General features: G+C 42.8%; 2 protein-coding genes across 6 annotated transcripts in view; one reads left to right on the top strand and one right to left on the bottom strand.

Annotated features, from left to right (window-relative positions):
* Nucleotides 1-2,634: 2,634 nt before the first annotated feature.
* The window catches only part of Ubap1 (ubiquitin associated protein 1), a 50,703-nt gene continuing 31,969 nt past the window's right edge, over nucleotides 2,635-21,368 (top strand). Inside the window, exon 1 of one of the 4 annotated variants that reach the window (XM_070008879.1) lies at nucleotides 2,635-2,825. The gene's annotated coding sequence lies outside the window, so the exon portion shown is untranslated. Of the gene's footprint in view, nucleotides 2,826-3,083; nucleotides 3,336-12,363; nucleotides 12,452-21,368 lie in introns of those variants that run through there. The other 3 variants (XM_070008910.1, XM_070008900.1, XM_070008890.1) reach the window with 3 other exon arrangements.
* Nucleotides 11,466-12,580, bottom strand: LOC138818050 (transcription factor BTF3-like). Of its 2 annotated transcripts, none has more exons than XM_070008923.1 (2): nucleotides 12,183-12,580; nucleotides 11,466-11,922 (listed from the first exon to the last, which is right to left on the bottom strand). In XM_070008923.1, the coding sequence occupies exons 1-2, from the start codon at nucleotides 12,484-12,486 to the stop codon at nucleotides 11,738-11,740; spliced, it is 489 nt and encodes a 162-aa protein (XP_069865024.1). In that variant the 5' UTR covers nucleotides 12,487-12,580; the 3' UTR covers nucleotides 11,466-11,737. The 2 variants fall into 2 exon arrangements, with proteins under 2 accessions (XP_069865024.1, XP_069865033.1); XM_070008932.1 differs by having other exon boundaries at nucleotides 11,467-11,912; nucleotides 12,137-12,579.

Here is a 21,368-nt window from a genome sequence, read left to right on the forward strand (position 1 = left end):
TATCTTAACTCCTAGAATGTGAAGCATTTTTCATGTTAGTTAAACTGATAGCTTTAGACATATGGTCAGGAAATCTGTAGGATTTGGGGCAAATTACGAATTACAATTATGAATGAAGTATCAGGGTGAATCAAAACTCAAAAAATTTTTGTTGATTTTAGGCTTGGGTCACCATTTGGTTAAGGTTTAGGTTTAGGTTTAGGTTTCTGGCTAGAGTTAGGGTTAGGGAAATGGAACCTTTAGAGTCAAACTGAAAATAAATTTTGAAATACAAGGTGAGTAAAAGGGTGAATGTGAAATACAGTATTGCTGTTAATATTAGGGTATAATTAGAGTTAGGGTTAGCACGAGTACTCTTGTTGAGGACAGGGTTAGAATAGGAAAAGGGTAAATATTGGTTAAAAGGCCAATCGATTTTTATCAAATATCTGTTGAGTCAAAGGTAGGATGAAAGATAACTGGTGTATTTGTGTTACTTTTAACATTGGAGCTAATTAGCATTAATGGACTGGAATTGGCACACACACAAAAAAATTGTTTGCATACTCATGTTTATTAAAGCATTGCTCTTAAGAGCCAAATTGAAGAACCAGCAGAGCTGCTCAATAACATCTGAATAAAGAAAATATGGAAGCTGGGTGCTGGTGGCTCACGCCTGTAATCCTAACTATTCAGGAAGCTGAGATCTGAGGATTGCAGTTCAAAGCCAGACCAGGAAGGAAAGTCTGTGAGACTCTTATCTCCAATAAACCACCAGAAAACTGGAAGTGGTGCTGTGGCTCAAGTGGCAGAGCGCTTTCCTTGAGCTGAAGGGCTGAGGGACAGTGCCCAGGTCCAGAGTTCAAGCCCCACGACCGACAAAAAAAAAAAAAAAAAAGAAAAAGAAAAAGAAAATATGGTACCAGGGAAAATGGGTACCAGCAGAAACATGGACAACTAATGAAGACAGATGAAGAGGGCAAATGTGATCTGGTGGAAGTAGTTTGCATGTTGGAGAATAGAAAAATAAACCCTGTTGAAATTGTTTTAATTAGGAGGAGTGCATTAAGAGTGAGATATCATGTTATACTGTATTCATGTCATAAAGAAATTCCCATTCTACAACTACAACTAATACATGCTAATTTTTCCTTTTGTTTGCTGTTTTTTTTTTTGGTCATGGGGCTTGAACTCTGGGCCTGGGCACTGTCCCTCAGCTCTTCAGATCAAGGTTAGCGTTCTACCACTTGAGCCACAGCACCACTTCAGGTTTTCTATTGGTTTATTGGTGATAAGAGTCTAACAGAGTTTCCTGTCGGGGCTGGCTTTGAGCCACGTTCCTCAGAGCTCAGCCTCCTGAGCAGTTAGGATTACAGGTGTTAGCCACCACTGCCGGGTACCCAGCTTAATTTTTAAGAAGATTATGTTCCTTCTCTTGTGACAACTCTACTATGGCTTTCAGCTTATTCAAAGTAAAAGTCAAAATCCTTAAAGCAATCGAGTTCTGAAAAAATTCCAGAGAAAATATAGGGTTAGACACATGCTTTATCTAGAGATGCAATTCTTTCCTAATTCCTTTAGTAAATTTAGGATTATTTATTTATTTATTTTTGCTAGTACTGGGGCTTGATCCTCAGATCTCAGCCTGTTGAGTACCTAAGATTACAGGCCTAAGCTGCCAGAGCTTGGTTTAGGACCTTTACCAAAAACCAAATGTGAGGTGAAGATGAACATTTCAGTGGTAGAGAACTTGTCTAGCAAGCTAAGTTTTTGAATTTGATTTCTGGCACCTGTTACACCTTGATCACTTTATGGCTTTTTCTACATATTCATGCTTCATTTTCCTCCACTGAGTAAGAAGTTTTGAGAACAAATGTTCTTTTAATTCAGTTATGTATCTTCCATGTATCTAATTCCAGCAGACATCTCAATTAACACAGAAAGCTTGGGATTGGATTACCTGGGTTTCAACACGTTGAATGTCAAAACTGGAGAGACATTTATTTATTTATTTATTTATTTATTTATTTATTTTTTTGGGTCCGATCGTGGAGCCTGAACTCTGGGCCTGGGCGCTGTCCCTCAGCTTTTCAGCTCAAGCCTAGCGCTCTACCACTTGAGCCACAGCACCACTTCTGGCTTTTTTCTTTTTGCTTAATGTGGTGCTGAGCAATTGAACCCAGGTCCTCATGTATGCAAGGCAAGCACTCTACCACTGAGCCACCTTCCCAGCCCTTGGAGAGACATTTAAAGGTCCTCTTTCAGCCTCTTCATTTATATGTGAAAAGCGAGGCCTAGAGAGCCTGCGACTTTTATCAGTTTGCTGACCTGGGAACAGAAGTTAGGCATCCTAATATCCAAACATGACGGCTGCCTGCTCAGTATCTGTGTGTCCTTCGCAGTTCAAAGCTTTGGGTGACTCTGCTCTGGCTGAATTCTTATCGTTGAGCACCACCCTCTTAGGGACCCTCGTAGAGACCCTAGGTTTAGCAGGGTTCCCATTTCAAAGGCAAGGTTGCAGGTTGTAGGAGTTGTTCAGCTATGGGAGAGGAATTACTTACGTCACCGTCAGCTCCTCCCATTGGTCCCGGCGGGTGGGGCGCAGCGTGTTGACGTCAGACGCCCAAGGGGGCGGGGCGGCGAAGAGAAGGAGGAGGGAAGTAGGACCTCAACATGGCGACCGTAGTACTGGCGGCGGCTACGGTGACGGCCTGGCCTGGGGCTGGTAGAATTGGAAGAGTGGGCGTTCGCTCTCCCTAGGGGCTTCTGGAACTCCGCGGGGACAGAGCCTCGGAGGCCGTCCAGCGCCAGTACCTTTCAGCTTTGGGGACGGCGACGGCGTTGAGGTGAGGGGGCTTCTCTTTGGGTCGGGGGGGGGGGAGAGGGGCGGAGTTGGGGAAGGGGCCGGTACCGGGTAACCGTGAGGGAGGCCACGGGTGGGGGGGAAGGGGCTCGAGGCCCCGCGGGATGGAAGGAGCCGGGAGGTGGGAGGGAGGCGGGGGCCTGACCGACTTGGGGAGGATTCTGGGAAAAGGGTCAGCGTGACGGGACAGAGTTCAAGGGACGGAGGGCAGAGGGGAGGAGGGAAGATGAGTTGGGCTTGAGAGAAGTAATAGCACTATCAGACGACCGGCGCCTCGGACACCTATCCCGTGGGAGCGAGCGAGGGGGCCGGGGTCCGCCGCCCAGGGCTCTGTGGTGATGCTGAGGGCTGGGAATCGAGGCTGAGCTTGGGTAGTGCAGGACAGATGTAGTTCTCCCTGAGACAGTGAGCTCAGGGAGAAGGGTTGGAGAATAGACGAGGGTGGGGTGAGATCTCTTTGGGGCTCTCCTTGGCATTGTCGGACTTTCTCTAGGTATGTATATCTTTCCTTTTTTTTTTTTTTTTTGTTTGCTTCCTGGGTGGAGACTTGGCTGGACTGCCCACCTGAGCCTCAGAAACAGCCCCAAATCTTTCTTGAGAAGTCACTTACAGATCATTTATTTGATTTATATGAGTGATCTCTTACCCGTATATTGTTTCCAGACTGCACAAAAACAGATTTTATGTTAAACTAGAATAAAAATTTGAGACACTTGAAACACTTCTAGTTCCCAGAGGAGGGGATGTTGCAAACCAGATTTGGTAATTTGCCGATTAAATATGTTCTGATCTCACAGACCTAGTATTTTATTTTTTTTTCATTCACTTCTTATTGTTTGAGAATTTGGATACACATAATGGGTGCTTCCTGTTGAATATTGTCAGATTTGGTGGTGGGGAAAAATAAGGGATTTAGTGTTTAGTGATAGTGCTTTCTAGTTAATATCCCATCTATTAAATTGAAAGTTTTTGTGTAGTATTATGGCATATAGTATTTTTGTATGACATTATAGCAAATTACATGAAATGTACAAAGTTTAAAAGGTAGACATGTATATTAAGTGGAAATTTTTTTTGTCCTTCATCTCGTACATTCATCTTGTTATTAATTAAATGCCTACTGTGTGTTCCATTTAGTCATTGTAATTATGGAAATAGGGAAATTAAAGTTTCTTTGGTGAGTATATCATTATACAGCAGATAACTTATTAACTTTTCATTGGAAAAAAAGTGTTAAGTGTTAGAAGTGAAGGCAGAGGAAGAAAATTAAAATATGTGAATATAAATTTTTTTCTTTATTTTTCTTTTTTGGTAGGTCATGGGGCTTGAACTTAGGACCCAAGGTGCTGTTCTTGAGCTTTTTTTGCTCAAGGGCTCTATGAGCCACAGTTTCACTTCTGGTTTTCTGGTGGTTAATTGGAGATAAGTCTCACAAATTTTCTTGTCTGGGCTGGCTTTGAACAAACATGATCCTCAGATCTCAGCCTCCTGAGTAGCTAGGATTGTAGACATGAGAGACCAGTACTTGGCATCTTGATAAGACTCCCTACCACGTCATGGTATATTATATCTGTATTTGATTTTTTTCATTTTATTTTGAAGACAAAATAAATAATAAGTTAGGTCTGTAGACAGATGTCATCATTGGTTGTCAATGCACGGGTTTTTGGTTGGCAAGTGTCTCTTTATTATAGCTTTTTTTTTTTTTTTTTCAGTTGTGTTGCTTGAGCTCAGGACCTGGGCTCTATATCTGAGCTCTTTTGCTCAAGGCTAGTAGTGCTTTATCACTTTGAGCCACACTGCCACTTCAGTTTTCTGGTAGTTAATTGGAGATAAGAATCTCACAGGCTTTTCTGCCTAGGCTGGCTCTGAATCATGATCCTCAATTCTCAGACTCCTGAGTAGCTAGGGATTATAGGCATGAGCCACTAACACCTGGCTTCAATCCTCTTGCCTGGTTTTTAATTTGGTGACTGAATTTTTAAAATACTTTCACAGCTTTATAGTCATTACTTCTCTTTCTCTTATATTGTTGAACGCATTGAGATTATTCAACTGTAGATATTTTTTTTTTTTTTTTTTTGTCAGTTGTGGGGCTTGAACTCTGGGCTCAGACGCTGTCCCTCAGCTCTTCAGCTCAAGGAGAGCATTCTACCACTTGAGCCACAGCGCCACTTCAGGTTTTCTAGTGGTTTATTGGAGATAAGAGTCTGACAGAGGGGCTGGGAAGGTGGCTCAGTGGTAGAGCGCTTGCCTTGCATGCGTGAGGCCCTGGGTTCGATTCCTCAGCACCGCATAAGAAAAAAGCCGGAAGTGGCGCTGTGGCTCAAGTGGTGGAGTGCTAGCCTTGAGCTGAAGAGCTGAGGGACAGCGCCCAGGCCCAGAGTTCAGGCCCCACGACTGGACCCAAAAAAAGAAAAAAAAAAAAGAGTCTGACAGACTTTCCTGCCTGGGCTGGCTTTGAACCGTGATCCTCAGATCTCAGCCTCCTGAGTAGCTAGGATTACAGGTGTGAGCCACTGGCTCGCAGCTTGTAGATCGTTTTAAGCATAAAGTTTCCCTCCATCAGCTAGAAAACATTATTGTTCATTTATCATTAAAATCAATTGGCTTGTGTCTTTTTTTACAGTCTTTCTTAAGAAATAAATTGTTTACAACATTGAATAGGTTTTTTTCCTCCCACTGGCCTCTAACTTGCTTCAGCTTCCTGAATGCTGGGATAAATCACCTTTTGCTTAGAATCAAAAATCCCCTTGGGGGTTGGTGGTGTTGGTCAGTTGGTAGAGTACCATCCAATGAGCAAAGCATTAGGTACCGAGTTCAAGTTCAAGTCTACGACCTGAAAAAGAAGAGAAAAATACCTTCAGGTGAAAAGAAGCTTAGAAAACATCTGGATTTTATTTCTCATACAGTATATAAATTCCTAGTCTGTACTGCAAAAACAAGTAGAGATATTTTATTTTTGAGAACTTCTTATAGAAGAAGTGCTTTGTATTAGAAAAAACAAGTAGTGCATTGCTTTTTTTTTTTTTGGTCAGTCGTGGGGCTTGAACTCTGGGCTTGGGCGCTGTCCCTGCGCTCTTCAGTTCAAGGCCAGTGCTCTACCGCTTGAGCCATAGCGCCACTTCTGGTTTTCTAATGGTTTATTGGAGATAAGACTCTCATGGACTTTCTTGCCCTGGCTGGCTTTGAACTATGATCCTCAGATCTCAGCCTCCTGAGTAGCTAGGATTACAGGCATGAGACACCGGTGCCCAGCATGCATTGTTTTTTGAACCACTAATGTGCAATTTATGTACTATTAGGAAATGATTTGAATATAAGTAATATTTTCTTGTGATTTGGAAGTTAAATTTCAGGCTTTAGATATCTTTTTTTTTTTTTTTTTGGTTGGTTGTACATATTGTACTCAGGGCCTAGGTGCTGTCCTTGAGCTCTTGCTCAAGGCTAGGGCTCTATCACTTTGAGCCACAGCACCACTTTCAGTTTTTGAGTGGTTAGTTGGAGGTAAGAGTGTCATGGGAGCTTTTCTCTCTGGGCTGGCTTCAAACTATGATCCTCAGATCTCAACCTCCTGAGTAGCTAGGATTATAGGCATGAGCCAAAAGCACCAGTCAAGCTTTAAGTGAAGTAGTGGCACTGTGGCTCAAGTGGTAAAGTGCTTGCCTTGAGCTGAAGAGCTGAGGGACAGCGCCCAGGCCCAGAGTTCAAGCCTCATGACTGACCAAAAATACAACAAAAAGAAGCCATGTAATCCTAGCTACTCAAGAGGCTGAGATCTGAGGATCTTAGTTCAAAGCCAGCCCTGGCAGGAAACTCCATGAGACTCTTATCTCCAATTAACCACCAGAAAACTGGAATTGATGCTGTGGCTCAAGTGGTAGAGTGCTAGCCTTGAGCTGAAGAGCTGAGGGACAGCGCCCAGGCTGAGTTCAAGCCCCGAGACTGACCAAAAAAAAAAAAAAAAAGTGAGGGCTGGTGGCATATAGCTTATAGTAGAGTGCTAGCATGCAGTAGGCCCTGGGTTGAATTGCTAGCTCATGAAAAAGGTGAATGGAACAAGATTTATTGAAAGTACCATCACTGTGTATGTACTAGTAAGCCAGGAATATTTTTTTTTTTTTTTTGATTGGTCGTGGAGCTTGAACTCTGGGTCTGAGTGCTATCCCTCAGCTCTTTAACTCAGTGCTAGCGCTCTACCACTTGAGCCACAACATCAATTCCCGTTTTCTGGTGGTTTATTGGAAATAAGAGTTTCACAGACTTTCTTGCCTGGGCTGGCTTTGAACCGAGATCCTCAGCTCTCAGCCTCCTGAGTAGCTAGGATTACAGGCATGAGCCACCAACACCCAGCTTAGCCAAGAGTATTAAGCACTATTTTATCCTTACCATTTGAGTAAGTAGGTTGGTTGTGATATGTATGCTTACGTGTTTGGGCAGGGTGGGGTGGAGGCCAGGTCCTGGGCACTGTTCTGAAATTTTTTTGCTTAAGGCTAGCACTTTGCCAGTTAATTGGAGAGGAGATGAGAGTTTCATGGACTTTTCTGGGCTAGCTTCAAATCTTCATCCTCAGTTTTCAGCCTCCTGAATAGCTAGAATTACAAGGCCAGAGCCACCAGTTTGCCTTGATAGGCATGCTTTTTATGTATTGAGGAAACAGAATTAGAGAAGGACATTAATTGATTGAAGCTTTCAAATGGCAGAATCTGAATCTGAATTCAGATATGTCCAATGTGAATGCTCATGTTGCATCTTAAACTATTTTGTCCCTCTTATGTAGTCATAACGTCAAAGGGCTGGTTCCAATTTCTATGAAATATAAGTTACTATTTTCAAAATAATGACATTTAAAACTAGTTGTTCTCTTGGCCGGGCGCTGGTGGCTCACGCCTGTAATCCTAGCTACTCAGGATGCTGAGATCTGAGGATCGCGGTTCAAAGCCAGCCCGGGCAGGAGAGACCGTGAGACTCCTATCTCCAATAAACCACCAGAAAACCGGAAGTGGCGCTGTAGCTCAAGTGGTAGAGCTCTCGCCTTGAGCTGAAGAGCTGAAGGACAGCGCCCAGGCCCAGAGTTCAAGCCCCACAGCCGACAAAAAAAAAAAAAAACTAGTTGTTCTCAATGAAGTAGAGTGTAACTGGGATGAAAATTACTTACTGAAATTTATTTTTTATCCAAGGTTTAGTCAAATATGGTGTCCTCTATTCTAGGAGGAAATAAATACCTAAATATTTTGTACTTCACAAAATGAACAGGATATTTTTTAAAAAGAGGATAAACTGGGTAAGAGACTAAGTTTTCTTTTTTTCTTTTTTTGTATTGCTGAGTTAAATTGGACCTAGTTCTCTAAGGACCAAAATTTGTATTTGGCAGTAATTTGCTGTGTACTCAGAACTGACTTGGTCATTGTTAGTTTCTTATTCTTACCAAATACTTCCAGTGTTTGAGTCATTGGTTCTTGGCAAATGTAAATCATGTGGTTACTGAGTCAAGAGCCAGCAGTGTCTGTTTTGTTTGCTCCACTTCCTCCCCAACACTTGATATTATGAACCTTTTTCCCCCCTTAATTTGGTGAGTTAAAAATGGTATCTGCTATGTTTTTTAGTATTTCCTGAAACTGAGCATGTTTTTCTTCTGTTTATTGGCATGTATACTTCAGTGAAATGTGTGCTCATTTTTCACCTAACTTTATTTGAATTTTCTCTCTTCACCATGAATCCTATATATATACATATATGTGTATAAATATATATATATAAACTATTTTAAAATTAGGGTACATCTATAGCATGAGGGGGGTTGCATGGTGATATCTTCATACTGTACTTTGAAAAAATTCACCTAAGAATTGTTCATAAATTTTTGGCATCAGTTTTCATGTTATGGGTTGCAAACAGCCTCTTTCACCCTTTGATTTTTTTTGTAATCTCTATGCCTTTTGGATAGATAAGCTCCTAATTATAATTGCTGTTTTTAGTCTTTCATAGTTTTTTTTTTGGGTCCAGTCGTGGGGCCTGAACTCTGGGCCTGGGTGCTGTCCCTCAGCTCTTCAGCTCAAGGCTAGCGCCCCTTCCGGCTTTTTTCTTTTTGCTTATGTGGTGCTGAGGAATCAAACCCAGGGCCTCAGGCATGCAAGGCAAGTGTTCTACCACTGAGCCACCTTCCTAGCCCCTATAATTTGTTTTATTAGGTATCATTTTAGAATTTTTTTGCTTCTAGGCATAATATTTAATGTTTTCCCTTCCTCCCTTTCTACTTCCTTCTCTCACTTCTTTTATTCCCCCCCACCCCCTGGGGGGGGCAGGGTGGTGGTGGTGGTGGTGGTGGTGGGGGGGGGGTGGTGGTGGTGGGGGGGGTGGGGGGGTGGGGGTGGGGGTGGGGGGGGTGGGGGTGGGGGTGGTGGTGGGGGTGGTGGGGGGGTGGGGTGTGTGTGTGTGTGTGTGTGTGTGTGTGTGTGTGTGATATTGATTGAACTCAGGGCTTGGAGCATACTTGGTAAGCAATTTGCCTTTGAGCTATATCATCCATTTGTAAGCTGTTCTAACACATTCAGTAGTGTATTTATTTATAATGTGCTATTCCCAAATCTGCTATTTTTGGAGTTGTAAAACTAGAGTGTTTTTGTTGTTGTATTTTTTTTTTTTGTCGGCTGTGGGGCTTGAACTCAGGGCTTGGGCACTATCCTCAGCTCTTCAGCTCAAGGTGAGCGCTCTACCTCTTGAGAGCCACAGGCGTGAGCCACTGGTGCCCGGCTTCCTTTAAGTCTTATAAAAAATAAAAAGTACAATACTGACGTTTATATTTGACTGCCCTTTTTTTCCTTTTCCCCCTTCCAGGGCTTTGCACATTATAATAGAATATATATTATGCATAATATGTAATATAATATATATTGTATATAACATAATATGTAATATTATATATAATATATTATATATAATATAAATGAGCACTATACTACTGAAGCCACACTCCCTGCCCATAACTTTTTACTCTTTCGTTGTTGTTGGTTTGGTGCTAGTCCTGGGGCTTGAGAACTCGGTCTGGCACGGTCCTTGAGGTTTGTTTTTTTGCTCAAGGGTAGTGCTCTACTACTTGAAGCACAGTTCTACTTCTAGCTTTTTGATGGTTAATTGGAGGTAAGCTTCTCTTTCTCTCTCTCTCTCTCTCTCTCTCTCTCTCTCTCTCTCTCTCTCTCTCTCTCCCCCCCTCCTTCTCCCTCTCCCTTTCCCTCTCCCTCTCTCTCTTTTTCTCAGTCCTGGCTTGAACTCAGGGCATGGGCATTGTCCCTGAGCTTCTTTTTTTTTTTTTTTTTTGGTTGGTCGCGGGGCTTGAACTCTGGGCCTGGGCGCTGTCCCTCAGCTCTTCAGCTCAAGGCGAGCGCTCTACCACTTGAGCTACAGCGCCACTTCCGGTTTTCTGGTGGTTTATTGGAGATGGGAGTCTCACGGTTTCTCCTGCCCGGGCTGGCTTTGAACCGCGATCCTCAGATCTCAGCCTCCTGAGTAGCTAGGATTACAGGCGTGAGCCACCAGCGCCCGGCTCCCTGAGCTTCTTTTGTTCAAGGTTAGCACTCTACCATTTGAGCCATGGTTCAATTTCTCTTCTGTGTAAGTTAGGTTTGGAGCCTTACTAATTTCCTTTCATGGTTCATGCTTTCCTCCAGTATGATAATTTCTCCTTGTATTCTGTGCATTTGTGGAAATAAAATGAATACTTCTAGTCATCTTTTTTTTTTTTGGTTCTGGAGCTTAAACTCAGGGCTTTGTTTTTGCTAGGCAGGCACTCTACTGCTATGCCATGTTTTTAACTGTACCTCCTTAGTCTTTACAGTTTCATTTTGCTAGGGAAATAACTTTCACAGTTACCTTTAGGTTGGGTTCTAGACTACTTAGCAATTAGTGTCTGTGGGCTGCTGGTAGTGTTAACTGCTGGAATCTGGTTGAATCCAGCTGCTCTCTGTACTTTGAGGTTGGGTGGAGTGTCTGGCTGGATTCTAAAGTAAGGTAGGTCTACTTGATTGGACTTCACACTCAGGATTACTGGATGCTTTCTGTGATTGGGGAGGGTGAAGGCTGGGCTCTACAATCATGTGGGCTACAAGTGCCCTATAGTTGGGTGGAGTCAGTGGCTGCAGTTTCTGCCTGGGTGGGACTGTTGGCAGTCTTCACATTGGGTGGGGTTGCTTGCTGGCTCCTGTTCTGGTGAGTTTGAACTTGGGCTGTGTGATTGGGTGGGGTTACAGCTTATACTCTGTGATCTGACATGACTACACAGTGCTTTGAAAGTTGTGAATGTTGGAGGATTTTGGATCTTCCAATTAGGGATGTTCAACTGGTTAAGTCTATCTGAGACCCCCAAATCCAAAGAAATCAGAAATCTGAAACACTTATGATCCCAAGAATTTCAGGAAAGAGTATGCAACCTGTACTGTGGTTAGTTTGTGAAAACTAAGCAATATTAAGCAATATTGGTATATTTGTACTGACTGAACTCTAGACTTGATTTCTTCAGTTTCTATACTAATGGCTTTTTTTTTTCTGTTTCAGAAGTGAATTTTGGACAAATTATATTTCACTTTTATGTTGTTTTACTTTCTACTGGCTTTTTCTTTGTTTGTTTGTTTGTTTTTTTTACTAGGCAAACAATTTTATTAACCTTTGTTTCAACCTTTATTCCCAGGCTTTATCAGCTTCATTAGCTGCAAAGAATGAATTTTGTATAAGCAAAAACTGAAAAGAGCTGCAGTGTCCAGGGGGCTTGGGCTTAAAAATATTAAGAGATCTAGATTTTATCAGACCCATAAACAAAAGAATTTTAAAAAGCAGTCATATTATAAAATAGCAGCTCCTGTAACTTCTTCAAGTTATATCTTCTTCAGAAGTTGACTCAGTTCAGTTTGCCTCATTCTTAGAAGCCTCATCAAAATTCTCCACAAGATCTGGAACTTCATCATCATCATCCTCGCCCGTAGCAAGTGGTGCTTTTCCATCCACAGATTGTTTGGGCAGAGCTTCAGCCAGTCCCCTTAAACTAGTCAGACTGTCTGCACCAAGCTGGTTCAAGATTCTGGGAAGCAGCCGGGCGCTGGTGGCTCACGCCTGTAATCCTAGCTACTCAGGAGGCTGAGATCTGAGGATCGCGGTTCAAAGCCAGCCCGGGCAGGAGAGACGGTGAGACTCCTATCTCCAATAAACCACCAGAAAACCGGAAGTGGCGCTGTAGCTCAAGTGGTAGAGTGCTCGCCTTGAGCTGAAGAGCTGAGGGACAGCGCCCAGGCCCAGAGTTCAAGCCCCATAACCGATAAAAAAAAAAAAAAAAAAAAGATTCTGGGAAGCATTTCTGTCAGCTGCTTTGTCTCAGCATGGCCTGTAATGGTGAAAGTATTTGCTGCCAAAGATGCCTGAACTTTAGGGTTGTTAAAGTGGATCACTGTTCCTTGGTTTGTAAACATATTCACCTCCTCAATATCACAGATATTGTTCACTCCTAACTTCTTTAGGGAGAACTGAAGTTTTTTGTCATCTGCTGTAGCTGTTCTATGAACCACCTTCTTCTTTCTACGAGCAGTTCCTTTCCCACCAATGCGCATTTGTGCCTGCAGTTTGGTGAGTTTTTCTTGGTTCATGATAGTTTCTTTCATCTTGTCAGAGTGGAAATGGGGCCGCGCGGGGGATTAGGGTTGGTGCTCAGGGGGTCTCCGGCAGACCAGCTGAGATTAGGTGCACACACTCGGGGATGCAAGATGGCAGCTAGAGCTGGTTTTTCAAAATCTGAAAAAAATTTTTTTTGTCAGTCACGGGGCTTGAACTCTGGGCCTTAACGCTGTCCTTCAGCTCTTCAGCTCAAGGCAAGTGTTCTACCACTTGAGTCACTGTGCCACTTCTGTTTTCTGAGTGGTTTATTGGAGATAAGAGTCTTACAGACTTTCTTGCCCGGCTGACTTTGAACCATGATCCTCAGATCTCAGCCTCCAGAGTAGCTAGCTAGGATTACAGGTGTGAGCCACTGGTGCCCTGCCAAAATCTGAAACTTTTTTTAAAACTGGTCAGATACTTTGTAGAATGCTCTTCAATTTTTATTTTATTTTATTTTATTTTTTGGGTCCGGTCGTGGGGCCTGAACTCTGGGCCTGGGCGCTGTCCCTCAGCTCTTCAGCTCAAGGCTAGTGCTCTACCACTTGAGGCACAGCGCCACTTCCGGCTTTTTTTTTCTTTATGCTTATGTGGTGCTGAGGAATCGAACCCAGGGCCTCAGGCATGCAAGGCAAGTGCTCTACCACTGAGCCACCTTCCCAGCCCTGCTCTTCAATTTTTATCTGATTTTTTTTTTTTCATATTTAGACTGAGGTTTTGAATTGTGGAGAAAAATACCTAGAGACAAAGATTTTTTTTTTTTTTTTTTTTTTTGTCGGTCGTGGGGCTTGAACTCTGGGCCTGGGCGCTGTCCCTCAGCTCTTCAGCTCAAGGCGAGTGCTCTACCACTTGAGCTACAGCGCCACTTCCGGTTTTCTGGTGGTTTATTGGAGATAGGAGTCTCACGGTTTCTCCTGCCCGGGCTGGCTTTGAACCGCGATCCTCAGATTTCAGCCTCCTGAGTAGGATTACAGGCGTGAGCCACCAGCGCCCGGCAAAGATTTTTTTGTCATCATATCATGTTAGTTCTTTTTTTTTTTTTTTTTGTCGGTCATGGGGCTTCAACTCTGGGCCTGGGTGCTGTCCCTGAGCTCTTGAGCTCAAGATGAGTGCCCTACCACTTGAGCCACAGCGCCACTCCAGGTTTTCTGGTGGATTATTGGAGATAAGAGTCTCTCGGACATTCCTGCCCGGGCTGGCTTTGAAACTCAATCCTCAGATTTCAGCCTCCTGAGTAGCTAGAATTATAGGCGTGAGTCACCAGTGCCCAGGTATTTCATATTATTAATATGTATTTATGTATATTTATTTTATACTTTGGTTATAAAAATTTTTTAATACTTTCGTTTCATAAATCGTTTCTCTTTGGCCATTGGGAATTATTTCTTATTGGTCCTAGCCTTAACCATGAGAATAGGGCTAGAGCTTTTAAAAGTATTATTTTTCTATTAGTCCAATCTTGATTACTTTGTATTTTAGCAGGAGACTTCATTTCTTGTCTGTTAATAACTGAGGGTGCTTTTTTAGTGCTATTGCCAATTTAATTTTAGAGATTGGGATTGAGATGAGATGTTTGATTTGCCAGTTTGTAGATTTTAGAATTTTGCTAGGCAGGACTTTTAGTAGCTATAGAGGTTTGCCTTATAATTTCTTACTCTGTGCTGTCTAACATACAAGGCATATGTTTTAAACATGTAACTTATAAAGTGTAGTACAACTTACGAAGTTATCTTGAAAACTAGAGCATTACCAATACTACCTGTTTACTTGTCTGTTCCCTTCTAGTTCCAAAGAGTTAGCTATTTTCCTGAATTTTATCATTCCTTCCTCTTACAAATCACATACTTAGCTCTTTTTTTGTGGGGGTTGAGGTGTGGGGTACTGGGGATTGAATTTAGGGTTTTGCACTGGCAGAGAAGTGTTATGCCAAATGCCTCCAGCTTTTTTGTTTGTGGGTTTTTTTTTTTTTGTTTTTGTTGGTTGTGGGGCTTGAACTCAGGGCCTGGGTACTGTTCCTCAGCTCTTTTTCTCAAGGCTAGTGCTCTATCACTTTGAGCCACACTGCCACTTCCAGTTGTTTTTTTTTTTTTTTTTTTTGTTATTGGTCATGGGGCCTGAACTCTGGGCCTGGGCGCTGTCCCTCAGCTCTTCAGCTGTAGGCTAGCGCTCTACCACTTGAGCCACAGCAGTACGTCCAGCTTTTTCTACTTATGTGGTGCTGAAGAATCGAACCCAGGGCCTCATGCATGCAAGGCAAGCACTCTACCACTGAGCTACCTTCCCAGCCGTGGTATTAAAATCTTATACCACCTGTCTGACTAGAAAGACTTTTTTTTTTGCCTTTTTTTTTTTTTTTTTTGGGGGTCCGTTTGTGGGGCCTGAACTCTGGGCCTGGGCACTGCCCATTAGCTCTTCAGTTCAAGGCTAGCACTCTACCACTTGAGCCACAGCACCACTTCTGGCTTTTTTTTTCTTTTTGCTTATGTGGTGTTGAGGAATCGAACCCAGGGCCTCATGCATGCAAGGCATTGAGCCACCTTCCCAGCCCCTAGAAAGATTTTTTTTTTTAACCTGTCCTTTTCAGGACTTGAACTGTACAAGTCCCCCCCCCCCCCCCATTTCCTTTAAATAGTTGTACAAGGGGGTTTTAATTCAACAAGAGCCTCTTGAACTCTTGATTGGCTTTACTGCTCATGGATGGCATTGTACCACTCCAGTTACACCTCCAATCTGGTATTTTGTGGGTTAATTGGAGTAATTGGAGCTAGAGTCTCTTGTACTTTTCCTGTTGGAGCTATTAAAACTCTAATCCTGGGGCTGGGAAGGTGGTTCAGTGCTAGAGTGCTTGCCTTGCATGCGTGAGGCCCTGGGTTCCATTCCTCAGCACCACATAAGCAGGAAAAGTCGGAAGTGGTACCATGGCTCGAGTGGTAGAGCATTAGCCTTGTGCTGAAGAGCTGAGGGACAGTGCCCAGGCCCATAGTTCAGGACCCATGACTGACAAAAACAAAAAAACCTCCCACGATCCTCAGATCCTCCTGAGTAGCTAGGGTTTTAGATCTGAGCTATAATTTTCTGGCTAATTCCTGTTACGTATAGTTGTAGTTCATTCATTTAACCTCTGCTTGATAATTCATTGTATAAAAAACCATGATTTTTTTTGTTTATAAACAGTCAGATTGAATCAAACTTTTTCTTTCTTTTGCTTTAGACTAACACTCTGCCATTTGAGCTATAAGTGCCACTTCCAGTCTTTTCTGTTTATGTGGTACTGAGGAATGGAACTCAGGGCTTCAGGTGTGCTAGGCAAGTACTCTACCACTAAGCCACATTCCCAGCCCCTCAAACTATTTTTTTTTAAAACTAAGGGACAGCATAGTCTCATACACATATACACATAATCTATGTAAATGTGTTTATATATTATTGGAGATTGTGTTTATGTATATATAATACCTATTATGTGTATATATGTATGTGTTAGTTGAGATTGATAAGTAAATACTACTTGAACATTGTCCCCAGTTTTTTGCTTTTAGTTTTAGATAGAATCTTGGCTGGGCTGAGAAGTTGGCTCAGTGGTAGACTGCTTGCCTTGCATGCATGAGGCCCTGGGCTCAATTCCTAAGCACCACATAAGCAGATAAAAGCTGGAAGTGGTGCTGTGGCTCAAGTGGTAGGGCACTAGCCTTGAACTGAAGGGCTGAGGGACAGCGCCCAGGCCCAGAGTTCAGCCCCCATGACTTTAAAAAAAAAAAAAATCTTGGCTAACTTTTGCCTGGATTGGCCTCAAACTTCAGTCTTCTTAATTCCTCCTGTCTGTTTCTGCTACCATACCCAGCCATAGTTTTATATGTATTCCAGGTTCAACATGAGATTGATTTAAGATTATTAAAAATGTAAAGTCTGTCAGGCAAGATGGATGGGTATGAGTATCAAAATTTGTGAAACATTTTTTGTTAATTTGGTTTCAGTACTGGGGCTTGGACTCAGTACTGGGTGTGGTCCCTTAGTTTTTTTTCTCTTAAAAAAATTTTTTTTTTAATTTATTTTTTTGTCGGTCATGGGGCTTGAACTCTGGGCTTGGGTGCTGCTGTCCCTGTGCTCTTCAGCTCAAGGCAAGTGCTCTACCACTTGAGGCATGGTGCCACTTCTGGTTTTCTAGTGGTTTATTGGAGATGAATCTCAGGGAAGCCGGGCGGCGGTGGCTCACGCCTGTAATCCTAGCTACTCAGGAGGCTGAGATCTGAGGATCGCGGTTCAAAGCCAGCCCCGGCAGGAAAGACCGTGAGACTCTTTATCTCCAATAAACCACTAGAAAACCGGAAGTGGCGCTGTAGTTCAAGTGGTAGAGCACTGGCCTTGAGCTGAAGAGCTGAGGGACAGCGCCCAGGCCCAGAGTTCAATCCCCATGACTGACAAAAAAAAAAAAGCAAAACAAAACCAACAACAAAAAACAATACATTTCTTTTTGGACAGTGTCACCTCTTCCCTCTTTGTCTCCTAGTTTTTCCCTCCCATCCCCACCCACAAGTCGTTTTCACCATAGTGTCTAGTAAGTGCCACTGCTACATTTGTTCACCCTTTGTCCCTCCATATCTGTGTCCCCTTATCCTCCCAAAGACAGATAAATGAACAAACAAGATGAAAATAAAATAAAAGCAGCAACAAAGAAAAAAATTTCTATTTCCTGGTATTCATTTTGATAGATATTATTATTGTCTTTGGGGAGCTTAAACTCTGGGCCTGGGTGCTGTCCCTCAACTCTTCAGCTCAAGGCTAGCACTCTTACCACTTGAGCCACAGTGCCACTTCTAGTTTTCTGAGTAGTTTATTGGGGATATGAGTCTCATGGACTTTCCTGCCACCAGTGCCTGGCCGATTTTATTTTTTTTATGACTATGTAATATGCCATATATATATATATATATGTGTATATATATATATATGTGTATATATATATATATATATATATATATATATATATATATATAGTCATTCAAGAGGTTTGAACCTCAGGCCACTGGCTAGCAGTCTGCCACTTGAGCCATAGCACCACTTCTGGCTTTTTCTGTTTATGTGGTACTGAGGAATTGAACCCAGGGCTTCATGTAGTCAGGCAAGCACTCAACCACTAAGCCACATTCCCAGCACCTTTTTTTTTTTTTTTTTTTTTTTTTTGTCGTTGTGGGGCTTGAAATCAGGGTTTGGGAACTGTTCCTGAATATTTGTGCTTAAGGTTAGTGTTCTACCACTGTGAGCCACAACTCTATATTTAGGTGGTTAATTGGAGATAAGAGTGTCACAGCCTGTCCTGCCTGGACTGGCTTCGAACTGTGATCTCAGCTTCATGAATAGCTAGGATTATAGGTATGAACCACCAATGCCCAGTTGTGTGTGTGTGTGTGTGTGTGGTGGGACTTGAACTCAAGGCCTTGTGTTCTCTCTTGGCTTTCTCCCTGAAGGCTGGTGCTCTATCACTTGAGCCATACCTCAACCCAAGCTTTTTGCTGGCTAATTTGGAGATGATAGTCACTTGCACTTTTCTCCCCAGGCTGGCTTTGAACCATGATCCTCATATGTAGCTTCCTGAGTAGCTAGGATTATTGGATTGCCAGTGTTCAGCATATAGTCTTTAACTGTTCATCTGTTGTTGAGTACCTTGGTTGATTCCACAGTTTGGCTGTTGTGAATAAACAATTCACAGAAGCAGTAAACACGTGCATGAGTTGTCTTTCTTGTGTATTAGATTCCTTCAGATATATGCCCATAGTGCTGTGGTGAATTTATAAAGTAGGTCAGATTTTAGCTTTCTGAGGAATTGTTAACTGATTTCCATAGTGGGTGCACATAGATGCTAGGTGACTTCTGCTTTACAACCAAGGTAAGTTCTGCAAAAACAGTATTACTGGTAGAAGAGTCCATAGGACCATGTATGCCCTTTGTTAATGGCCTGCTAGGGCAGGAGATGTAGGCTCCATTATCGGCAAAGTATTTTAGGAAATAGAATGCAGTTTTTTTTTTTTGTTTGTTTTGTTTTGTTTTTTTGTCGGTTGTGAGGCCTGAACTCTGGGCCTGGGCACTGTCCCTCAGCTCTTCAGCTCAATGCTAGCGCCCTACTACTTGAGCTACAGCACCACTTCTGGCTTTTTTCTGCTTATGTGATGCTGAGGAATTGAACCCAAGGCCTCATGCATGTGAGGCAAGCACTCTACCACTGAGCCAACCTTCCCAGCCCAGCTTTTTTTGTTTGTTTATTTGTTTTTGGTAGTTTGTGGAGGGCTGTTTTTGTTAAATGTCTTCTGTTAAATGTCTTCTCTTCATCATTATCCTATAGAGATTTTGTAGACATGCTCTACAAAGGGATCATAATGTGTACTGCAGACACAGATATTCAGCAGTCTGTCTTCTGTTCTCAGCATTCACTTTTTACCCATGTGCCTTCAGTGCAGAGCTCCTCCTGGATGCTGAGGTAGGCCTCTCTGCCTGCTCCTCAGTCTACTTTACCCTCTTAGAGTACTTTCCACATAACACAAATTAGATCTGCCTTATTCATTTGTATTTTTTCATAATTCTTCTGTTCCTATAATTTTTACTTTTTTTTTTTGGTAGTGCTGGGATTATTAAATTTAGAGAATACTAGTCAGGTGTTCTACCATTGAGCTACATCATCATCCCTAGTTTTTGCTTAATTCTGATTCTATGTATTTGGGAACAATTCATAACTTTTTTTTAAATCATGATATAAGTAAAACACTTAACTATACCTCCATGAATCAGTAACCTAGAACCATCTATGTGTTTGTATTTTTCCTCTTTGTGAACCCACAAGGGTGTGTGTGTGTGTGTGTGTGTGTGTGTGTGTGTGTGTGTGTGTGTGTGTGTGTGTGTGTGTGTGTGTGTGTGTGTGTGTGTGTGTGTGTGTGTGTGTGTGTGTGTGTGTTGGTGGTGGTGGTGGTGGTGGTGGGTGGTGTGTGTGTGTGTGTGTGTGTGTGTGTGTGTGTGTGTGTGTGTGTGTTGCTGTCCCTGACCTTTTTTGCTAAATGCTTGCACTCTACCACTTGAGCCACAGCTCTACTTCTGGCTTTTTGCTGGTGGTTAATTAGAGATATATGAGTCTTATAGACTGTCCTGCTCAGGCTAACTTTGAGCCACAATCTTCAGATGTCAGCCTTCTTAGAAGTTAGGATTACAGGTGTAAGCCACTGGTACCTGGCAGTACTTTTTTTTCCCCTTACAAGAAATTTTTTTTTTTTTTTTCGGTCATGGGGTTTGACCTCTTGGCCCGGGTGCTGTCCCTCAGCTCTTCAGTTCAAGGCTAGCGCTCTACCACTTGAGATACAGTGCCACTTCCCAGGAATCTTCTTTGCTGTCATTTCCCCCCTGTTTTTCCCCTCACAAAGTATGTTTTTTTGTTTGTATATATTTTTTATTGGAAAAATACTGTACAGAGGGGTTTCAGTTATATAAGTAAGGTAATGAGTACATTTCCTATTAAGTAGTTATGTCCTCCTTTGTTTTTCCCCTTCTATCCCTTCCCTCCCCAACAAAGTATGTTTTTGTGCACCAAATGATTGATAAATTAGAGATACTTTCAGTATAGAAAATTTAAAAAACGGGGCTGGGAAGGTGGCTCAGTGGTAGAGCGCTTGCCTTGCATGCCTGAGGCCCTGGGTTCAATTCCTCAGCACCACATAAGCAAAAAGAAAAAAGCTAGAAGTGGGCTCATAACTCCAATACTGTAAGAACATGTCTTAATCCCAACTGGGTGGTTGATGGACATGGGGAGATTTCAGTTTGAGGTCAGCTGGAGCACAAGTTAGCCAGACCATTCTTTTTTTTTTTTTTGGGTCTGGTTGTGGGGCCTGAACTCTGGGCCTGGGCTGGGCCTGGGCGCTGTCCCTCAGCTCTTCAGCTCAAGGCTAGTGCTCTACCACTTGAGCCACAGCGCCACTTCTGGCTTTTTTCTTTTTGCTTATGTGGTGCTGAGGAATCGAACCCAGGGCCTTGAAGGCATGTGCTCTACCACTGAGCCACCTTCCCAGCCCATAGCCAGACCATTCTTGTCTCAAAAATTGAGTCAGAGCCAGGCACTGGTAGCTCATGCTAATCCTAGCTACTTGGTAGGCTGAGATCTGAGGATTATAGTTCTAAGTCAGCCCAGGGAGGAAAGTCTGTGAGACTCTTTATTTTGAATTAACTACCAAAAAAAGCCAGAAGTGGAGCCATGGCTCAAGTGGTAGAGGACTAGCCTTGACCACAAAAGCTCAAGCCCCAAGACAGGCACACACGTGCACTTACATACATATATACACAAAATTGAGTTGGGTATGCTGGTGTGTGCTTGTTGTCCCAGCTGCACAAAAGATAGAGGGAGGTTGGCCAGGGCTAAAAGGACATATCTTAAAAATTTTTTTTATTATGATGACTATTAGTGATGTACAGCTATTTTATTTTCTTTATATATTAGTTACACAAGGGAGGATTTTTTTTTTTTTTTTTTTTTTTTGGTTGGTCATGGGGCCTGAACTCTGGGCCTGGGTGCTGTCCCTAAGCTCTTCAGCTCAAGGCTAGCACTCTACCACTTGAGCCACAGTGCCATTTCCAGCCTTTTCTGCTCGTGTGGTACTGAGGAATCAAACCCAGGGCCTCATGCTTGCGAGGCAAGCACTCTACACTGAGCCACCTTCCCAGCCCATGGGGGAGGATTTTATTGTTAAATTTCCACACATATTTACAATATATTCCAATCAGTCTTACCCTTCTAACACACTTCCTTCTCCCATTCTCAAAACAATTTTAGCCAAGCACTGGTACATCATACCTGTAATCCTAACTACTTAGGAGACTGAGATCTGAGGATGGTGATTTGAAGCCAGCCTGGACAGCA

This window comes from Dipodomys merriami, unplaced genomic scaffold (assembly GCF_024711535.1).
Source record: "Dipodomys merriami isolate MVZ:Mamm:240054 unplaced genomic scaffold, mDipMer1.0.p SCAF_11, whole genome shotgun sequence".
NCBI lineage: Eukaryota > Metazoa > Chordata > Mammalia > Rodentia > Heteromyidae > Dipodomys > Dipodomys merriami.

Excerpts from the sequence above, each read along its gene's own strand:
- LOC138818050 (XM_070008932.1), bottom strand. The coding sequence starts at position 12,486 with ATGAAAGAAACTATCATGAACCAAGAAAAACTCACCAAACTGCAGGCA. Across the intron at positions 11,913-12,136 it reads TTTTTTTTATCGGTTATGGG|AATCTTGAACCAGCTTGGTG; the intron begins GCTTGAACTCTG and ends GCTGCTTCCCAG.